The sequence below is a fragment of the Lipotes vexillifer genome, unplaced genomic scaffold (assembly GCF_000442215.2).
Source record: "Lipotes vexillifer unplaced genomic scaffold, Lipotes_vexillifer_v1.1 scaffold672, whole genome shotgun sequence".
Taxonomy (NCBI): Eukaryota; Metazoa; Chordata; class Mammalia; order Artiodactyla; family Lipotidae; genus Lipotes; species Lipotes vexillifer.
This window is the reverse complement of record NW_006787454.1, coordinates 547353-556443: the sequence shown is the minus strand read 5'-3', so window position 1 is coordinate 556443 and position 9091 is coordinate 547353. Positions and strand designations below refer to the sequence as shown.

Here is a 9091-nt window from a genome sequence, read left to right as displayed (position 1 = left end):
AAAGAGTGTTGTGTTACTGGAAATTTGCTGTGAGATAAGTTCACTACTTTCCTTATCATGTTTTGATGTGGAACTCTGTGTGTTTTCTACATTCTGTTAATTAAGAAGAAAATCACTACTGAATCTTAGCTTTTGCAAAGATGCAAAAGCACATTTATGAGATTCTTAACAGTTATCGTGTTTTTGGACCAAAGTTTCAATGATTACTTTTCTTGTGACCTTTTGTAGCACACGCCTCCCTCAGTTGTATCGGACCTATTCGCAGACATTAAAAAGGGGCATGTCCTCCTGGACCTGCTGGAAGTACTCTCAGGACAACAGTTGGTAAGCTTTTAAAACAACATTAAGAAATTTTGTGGATTAAAAAAAAAACTCACATTTCTGAGTAATATATTTTGCTTGAATTTCATAGCCTCGAGATAAAGGATCTAATACATTCCAGTGTAGAAGCAATATAGAACATGCCCTGAGATTCCTAAAAAACCGATCAGTGAGTATGAAATTCACATGAAAATTCATTGGGGAGATAAATGCTGTGAAATATTTTCTCCTTTTAACATGCATTTCTTTTTTTTCCAGATCAAGCTAATAAATATTCACGTTACCGATATTATAGATGGAAACCCATCCATTATTCTTGGCCTAATTTGGACAATTATACTGCACTTTCATGTAAGTAGTTTGATGATATGAAAAGTATTCCTGTTCTAATTACCACACTATGAAATAAGTGTAATGCAATAAGTGTGACTTGATGCTAGAGCTTCTGCCAGAAATAGGACCCTCTGGAAGTCTTGTCAGGTGGAAAATATATAGCAGACCCTTTGCCACTTATGTTATTCTTCAATTGAAGATTGAATGCTGCATTATCATGATATCCTGAAATATCCATGGTATCAGCACCAGTCTGAATAGAACTTGCCATGGTAAATTTTTGCTTATTATTGTTTATTTACTCTGTCAGAAGAGAGAATAGGAAGCTTCTGGAGTAAATTCTTGAAAATTAACCCATTAAACTTGGTTAAATCTCCCTATTTTTGAGGTCCCTTGTCTAATCTAATAATCCTGCAACATCTAGTTCTGTCCCAAGACTGACTCATAGCTTTCATTTCATTCCACAAATATTTTTGAGCACCTACTTTGTGCTAACTTTTGTGCTGGGACAGTAAGAAAATAACAGGGGCACTTCCCTGGTGGCACAGTGGTTAAGTACCACCTGCCAGTGTAGGGGACACGGGTTCAATCCCTGGTCTGGAAGATCCCACATGCCGTGGAGCAACTAAGCCCGTGCACCACAACTACTGAGCCTGTGCTCTAGAGCCCGTGCACTGTAACTGCTGAGCCTGACACGCTGCAGCTAATGAAGCCTTTGCACTCTGGGCCCCGTGTGCCGCAACTATTGAGCCCGTGTGCTGAAACTACTAAAGCCCACACACCTAGAGCCCATGCTCTGCAAGAAGAGAAGCCACTGAAAAGAGAAGCCCATGCACTGCAACGAAGAGTAGCCCCCGCTCACTGCAACTAGAGAAAGCCCGCATGCAGCAATGAAGACCCAACGCAGCCAAAAAAAAAGAAAGAAAGAAAGAAAGAAAATAACAGGGAATAAGTAGGTTATAGTCCTGACTTTATGACACGTACAACTGATAAATATATTCTTCAGGCCTGGGATTTTGAATTAGTGCATATTTTCTGTAGCTACTTAAAAAGTTACATGTTCAGGGGCTTCCCTGGTGGTGCAGTGGTTGAGAGTCTGCCTGCCGATGCAGGGGACACGGGTTTGTGCCCTGGTCTGGGAAGATCCCACATGCCGCGGAGCGGCTGGGCCCATGAGCCATGGCCACTGAGCCTGCGTGTCTGGAGCCTGTGTTCCGCAATGAGAGAGGCCACAACAGAGGCCCGCGTGCTACCAAAAAAAAAAAAAAAAAAAAAAAAAAAAGTTACATGTTCATTATCTCCATAATTACTTTAAAAATAACTTTAAAAATTATATGGGAAACAAATGCTTATTTTAGGAAAACTAGAAAATAACATAACTGATTTATATAAAATTTCAAACATACAAAATGAGACTTTATATCATTCCTGGATACCTGTATTTGTAGCGATAGTAGAATAATATATGTGAGGATGATGAAAACTAAATTCAGGATTTTGGTTTTCTTCCTTTGGGAAAGGAAGGAAATGGAATTGAAGGGGGAAAGACAGAAGGCTCAAAGTGTATTTGTGTTTTATTTCTTTAAAAAGTTATGAACCAAATGTGCTAAAATGTTAAAATTTGATAATTCATAGGCATTTTAAATATTTTCCCATACTTTTTAGGACATTTGAAATATAATTTGAAATTTCAATGTAGACAACAAAAAGATAAAGTCATCTGTAATTCTGCCACTCACAGATAATCACTTCAATTAATTTGGTGTACAGTCTTCATGACATATAAAGTGGGAATTAATATATATATTCATTCATCTATGTCTTAAACAAAATGGGGTCATGCTATCCATTACTGTTTTCAAGCAATTCTAATTAAAATCTCTCTGAATTTATATGTATTTTAATGGAAGTATGATGTTCTGTTGTAAAGCACTGTTGTTTCTTTAAGGGACAGTCAGAATGCTCACAGTTTTTTATGACTGTAAGCAATTCCAAAAAGACTACCCTTAAGATAAAACTTTTGCATATAATCTTAATTATACTCATGGGCCAAATTCCTAGAAACGGCATTCTTGGGCCATGAGATTTGCAAAATTGTAGCTTTTTAAAGTTTTGTTTTGGGCTTACCTGGTGGTGCAGTGGTTAAGAATCCGCCTGCCAGCACAGGGGACACGGGTTTGAGCCCCGGTCCTGGAAGATCCCACATGCCGTGGAGCAACTAAGCCCACTCGCCACAACTACTGAGCCTGCGCTCTAGAGCCCGCGAGCCACAACTACTGAACCCGCATGTGACAACTACTGAAGCCCACGTGCCTAGAGCCGGTGCTCCACACCAAGAGAAGCCACTGCAATGAGAAGCCTGCACGCCTAAATGAAGAGTAGCCCCTGCTCGCCGCAGCTAGAGAAAGCCTGCAGGCAGCAAGGAAGACCCAACACAGCCAAAAATAAATAAATTAAAAAAAAAAGAGTCAATTTAAAGTTTTGTTTTAATATTGTAAATAAACTTTTGTCAAAAGTATACAACACACAGAGAAAACTGCACAAATCTTAAATGTAGAGCTTGATGAATTTTTGGAAATTAAACCCATCCACGTAACCACCATTTAACTGAAGATAAGATGATAGAATATTGCCAGCATCCCAGAGCCCTCAGGTCTTTCTCCCAGTCACTGCCCTCCTTCCCTAAAGATAACCGCTACTTTGATCTTTATCATTGGTTAGTTTAGCATTTTAAACTCCATATAAACAGAATTATAACTGAATTATTTTGCATACACTATATAATAGTCCTTTCTACCTGACTTATTTCACTTAACATCATGTCTGTGAGATTCATCCTCTTGAGGCAGGTATCAGTGGGTCTTTCCTTTTCATTGCTGTATATGAATATACCAGAACTTATTTACCATTCTACTGTTGACGGACATTTCTTTTGCTGCCAATTTTAATCTGTTACGAATAAAGCTGCTAAAAACATTCTTGTATATGCCCTTTGGTGGTACAAGCCCTTATTTCTGTTGCATATTTATCTAGAACTGGAACTGCTGGGCTGCAGGGCACGTGATTTCAGCTTTAGTAGATACTGCCAAACAGTTTTTCAAACTTGTTCTGATTTACACTGTTACCAGAGTTTGAGAGTTGCTTGCTCCAATCCTTGCTCATACTTGGCCTTAAAAACTTTTATTTTAGCTATGCTGTTGTGTGTAACGATTTATAGAAGTTTTAAAATGTATTCTGGATACAAGTCCTTTGTTGGGTATATATAAATTGCAAATATCTTCTCTGACTCTGTGGCTTGCTTTCTCAAATCTTTAATGAACAGACATTCACAATTTTAATGTAGTTCACATTTATCAGCTTCTTTTTTTTTTGGTGGCTAGTACTTTTTATGTCCTTTAAAGAATTCTTTCCCTTTGTCAGTACCATGGAGATACTCTCTTATGTTATTTTCTAGAATAGTTCTGTCCAATAGGACTTTCTGCAATGATGGAAATTTTCTGTACCTGCACTGGACAGAGCAGTAGCCACTAGCTACTTGTGGCTATTGAACACTTGACATGTAACTAGTATGACTGAGGAACTAAATTTTAAATTTTATTTAATTTAAATTTAAATAGCCACATGTGGCTAGTGGCTATCATATTGGACAGCACATTTCTAAAAGCTTAATCATTTCACAGTTTACTTTTAGCTCTACAATCTTTCAAGAATGAATTGATTTGTTTGAGTATGTTATGTTAAGGCAATTAAGATTTTTTTTCCCATATGGCTATCCAGTTGATCCAACACTAATTATTGAAGAGACCATCATTTTCCTACTGCACTGTAGTATCACCTTTATAAATCAAGTGGTCATATAGGTATGGCTCCATTTTCAGATTGTCTATTCTGTCCCATTATTTATCCTTGTACCAATACTATACTACATTAATTTCTGTAGCTGTACAGTCAGTCTTGATATCTGATAGTGTGGTTGTCCAACTCGTTCTTCAAGATTATCTCGGCTTCTTTGCTCTTTGTATTTCCGTATATATATATTTTTGAGATGTAATTGACATATACCATTGTGTAAGCTTAAGGTAGATAACATGTTGATTTGATAGTCATACAAATTTTATAAGTAACTTGTTAATTTACACACACGTAACTTGCTGGAATTTTAATGAGGATTGATTGAATGTATAGAATCATTTGGAAAAAGCTGACATCTTTTAAATAATGCATCTTTTAACCCATGAATATAGCATTTTCATTTTTGTTCTGTTCAAAATATTTTCAAATTTTCATTATGATTTCTCATTTGACCCATGGGCTCTATCACAATCTATGGCTTAATTTCCAAATATTTGGAGGTTTGTTATATCTTCACTAGTACTGATTTCTAGCTCAATTTCAGTGTGGTTGGAAAATATAATCTGAATTATTTCAGTCCTTCAAAATTGCTGTGGCTTGCTTTATGGCTCAGCATGGTCAATTTTGGTAAATATTCTATATGCACTGGGAAAGAATGTTGAATCTGCCATTTTAGGTGCAATGGGGTATGTCAACCAGATCAAATTTGTTCATTGTATTGGTCACACCTACAACTATTGGTTATCTGGTGAGTCTGTCAATCATTGAAAGAAGTGTACATCTTTCAATAATACTTCTATTATGTTTCTGGATTTATCTTTTTGTTTTGTTTTGTTTTGTTTTTATGTTTTGTTTTGTTTTGTTTCTGGTGCGCGGGCCTCTCACTGTTGTGGCCTCTCCCGTTGTGGAGCACAGGCTCCGTAAGCGCAGGCTCAGCGGCCATGGCTCACGGGCCCAGCCGCTCCGCGGCATGTGGGATCTTCCCGGACCGGGGCACGAACCAGTGACCCCCGCATCGGCAGGCAGACTCCCAACCACTGTGCCGCCAGGGAAGCCCCTGAGTTCAGTTTTGATGGACAGAGGTGGAGCACCAGTGAAGTGCTCTATAAGCATGCTGCGGGGGGGTGAATAGATGCCTGCCCTTGATGTGGAACGCCATATGCTTGGGTGAGAGCAAGTCCCAAAAGCCAATGTGTAGATGGCAAATGCCGTTATTCAAAGGTTTGTGCAGTGCTCATTTCATCATGAGTAAACTGTCACTGTTATACGATAATTTTTAGGTCTTGTTCTGGCTGAAGGTTTTGCCTCAATGCTGCTAACCTGTGATTCCATACACGTTAACGATTATTATGTCTTCCTTAGATTGAGGAGCTTGCCCGGACTCTTTCTTGCAATTACAGTCAGCCTTCCCTGGACAGTGTGAGTGTGGTTGACTCATCTCCTACCTCAAGTCCTCCAGCTAAGAAATGCTCCAAAGTCCAAGAAAGATGGCAGATGTCTGCAAAGAAGGCTCTTCTCCAGTGGGCTCAGGAGCAATGTGCCATGTAAGTAGTTTGCTCCACCAGAGGAGACACACAGGGCAGCTGTACCCACCAACACAACCTTACCGACCTCCAGGTCTGAAAATCAGGCCAAATAGGAGTAACACCGACCTGAACACTTCCCTCTCATAAAAAGAAAATGCTCACTCTCTCCCTTCCTCTCACACTGAATCTTCCACATGTGGACCTCTGTGAGCTCAGCCACACTTGGTTTTGAAGACCAGAAGGTGGTATCATCTGGGTAACTTACCTCACTCCCACTCCCATGTATAGATGGACTATTACTGTGTGCAAATAAAGTAGTCTTTAAATATCTTTTTCTTTAGGCACAATTCCCCTATGCATCTGGAAGGTGGATTTAGATTCAAAAAGTTTTGCCATACTAGAAGCTCTTTAAAAGTCGGGACGCTATCTTAGTTGACTGTGTATTCCCTTAATTTTAGCCTAATATGTGTTCTTGGTAGGTGCTCCATAAATGTGTTGAGTGGATGAATGAAAAATGAGTGAATGAGTAGCCAACTCATAAAATTATCCCTTGGAACTCTATAGGGCTGCATGAAAGACCATGGTCCCCATTGTTTAGAAACTCGTAGCTCAATTAGGAAACAAACAAGAGAGTAGGTGTTTTAAAAAAAGGAGATGATAAAGGGAAGTTAATGCTTATAATTTCTTTTTTTTAATTTATTTTTTATTATTAATTGTTATTGGAGTATGGTTGCTTTGCAATGTTGTGTTGGCCTCCAATGCACAGCAGAATGAATCAGCCATACACATGTAGTTATGCCCTCACTTTTGGACTTCCCTCCCATTTAGCTTACCACAGTGCACTCGGTAGAGTTCCCTGTGCTATACAGTATGTTCCCATCAGTTGTCTGTTTTATACATAGTGTCAATAATGTATATGTGTCAATCCCAGTCTCCCAATTCCTCCCACTATAATTTCTTTTTTACATAGGAAAATGTTTTCTGCTCTTGGGATACATTTACTTTTTCAATTTAGCCAACTGCTTGGATGGAGTTTAGGAAAGTAAGGAATTAGGACGCAGGAGATCCACCACAAAAAGACCTATAGAGTTCAAAAGGCGTTCTTTGTCACATCATAGCATTGTCCAGATAAACAGAGGCATAAAAATGTTGCTAAGCCCTCTCAAATGTTGGACTTCTGAGTAACTGCTTCCTAATGAAAGGCTAAGATGTTAATTTCTGCCTTACCTTTCTGTAGTTGTCATTCATCCTCTGCATTCTGTGAGGGGACACAAATATACATGCATATCTTACAGGTTTTAAGTATATTAAATGAACTTTTTCTTGAATTTCCTGGAGATGATTTTACTTCAGTTTCCTAAATTTTTAAAATCCAAAATATAGCATGTGTGAAAATCATTGTTACATCATATTCAGATTTGTTTCACTTATGCTTAAATATGCTTCAAACCCTTTTAAAGTCCATATATTTTACCAAGGTTTACCTTTTCCCCATGTCCGTCCTTATTTTTCAACTATAGAGCTTATGCTAATCATATTAAGATGTAGTAGGTAATTCTTAAGTATTTCGTCAGGAGTTTATTCTAGTTTTGGCTGTCATTGGTGGTATTACTGGATGACTTTTGTTTGAATATTCTGTGATTCTCTAGGGCTCAGATGTAAGGCTATGTTGTAAGAAATATGTAGTATTTTTTTTATTTCTGAAGGAGATGAATTGGGCCCCCATTTGTGATGTCTGCATGAGCCTAGACCCTGCCAGTCACTCTGGAGCCAGCCCCGCCCTCTCCAACGCCTGGCAGCAGCACATTCTGTGTGGCACTTGTTTTGGCCCCTCAGGGCAGAGCTGAGTTCCCAGCCTGGTGCTGTATGGGGCGCGGTGCCTGCTGGTCGGCCCTGAGCCAGCTCTGGCCCCCTTAGCGCTCTGGTGGGTCCAGCCCCGCTTTCAGCCCCACTGCCAACCCCGTAGCCATCAATTTAGTTGAGTACTTACACGCGCATGCTGAAGCTGGAATACCAGGTTTTGAGTTCTGGCTCCCAGCGCTTTCTTACTGGTAGCCTTAGACACTTAATCTCGTTGTGTTCAAGTTTCCTTAATCATAAAACGTGGACAATACTTAACACTTACTTCATAGGGTTATTATGTGCACTACAAGAATTGTGTTTTTTTAAAAAAAACACTTGCAACAGTTTCTGGACACAACGGGCACCATATAAGTGTTTGTTAACCGACACGAAAATCACTGCCTACTATGTAGTTTGTCATAATCATAGTTTAGGCTTTTTTCCTAAGGGATCCAGGAAAGCCCAGGTCATCTGAAGCAGATTATTTCTTGAGTGGCTTTTATCCTGTATACTTTTGATATATACTTAAATTAGTCCATTGAATTTCCTTGTGTTTTTATGGGATATTAAAGGAAACTATAGTTGTTCTCGAGTATTTCCCACACTTTGTAGGCAACTATATGCTTTTACAAAATCTTCAGTGATCTCTTGTTGAACACAAATTGAGTGGTTTGAGATATATATGTTAAGCACCTTTTTATGTCAGGCACTGTTTGCAGAGTGGGTGAGTCTAACATGATGGGCAAGAAAGAAAGGGCCCCTGTTTTCAAGGGACTTGCACCCTAGTGGGAGAGGCACATGAATAAATATGATAATTATAGTTGGCCGTAAAGTTAGGAAGGACTTATGATATGGTTGAGAATGTCAAGGATAGGAAGAGGGTGCCCTTATAGTAGGTTGGTCATGGAGTGTCTTTCTTTTTTTAAAAAATTTTTATTGAAATATAGTTGATTTACAATGTTGTGTTAGTTTCAGATGTACAGCAAAGTAATTCAGTTATATATATATATATATATATATATATATGTATATTCTTTTTTTACATTCTCTTCCATTATAGGTTATTACAAGATATTGAGTATATGGTTCCCTGTGCTATACAGTAGGTCCTTGTTGGTCATCTATTTTACATACAGCAGTGTGTACGCCTTTCTGAGGAAGAGACCGCTGAGCTGAGACCTGAAGGAGAAGGCTTTAGGTGTATGAATCTCTGGGAG

The 9091-nt window shown here is 38.7% G+C and overlaps 1 protein-coding gene across 3 annotated transcripts in view; it reads left to right on the top strand.

Annotated features, from left to right (window-relative positions):
- The window catches only part of SYNE2 (spectrin repeat containing nuclear envelope protein 2), a 277599-nt gene that overhangs the window by 25822 nt on the left and 242686 nt on the right, over window positions 1-9091 (top strand). For all 3 annotated transcript variants that reach the window (XM_007460064.1, XM_007460063.1, XM_007460062.1), the window contains exons 3-6: window positions 229-324; window positions 413-490; window positions 580-672; window positions 5869-6050. In XM_007460064.1, the coding sequence (XP_007460126.1) occupies window positions 229-324; window positions 413-490; window positions 580-672; window positions 5869-6050 (449 nt within the window). The remainder of the gene's footprint in view (window positions 1-228; window positions 325-412; window positions 491-579; window positions 673-5868; window positions 6051-9091) is intronic.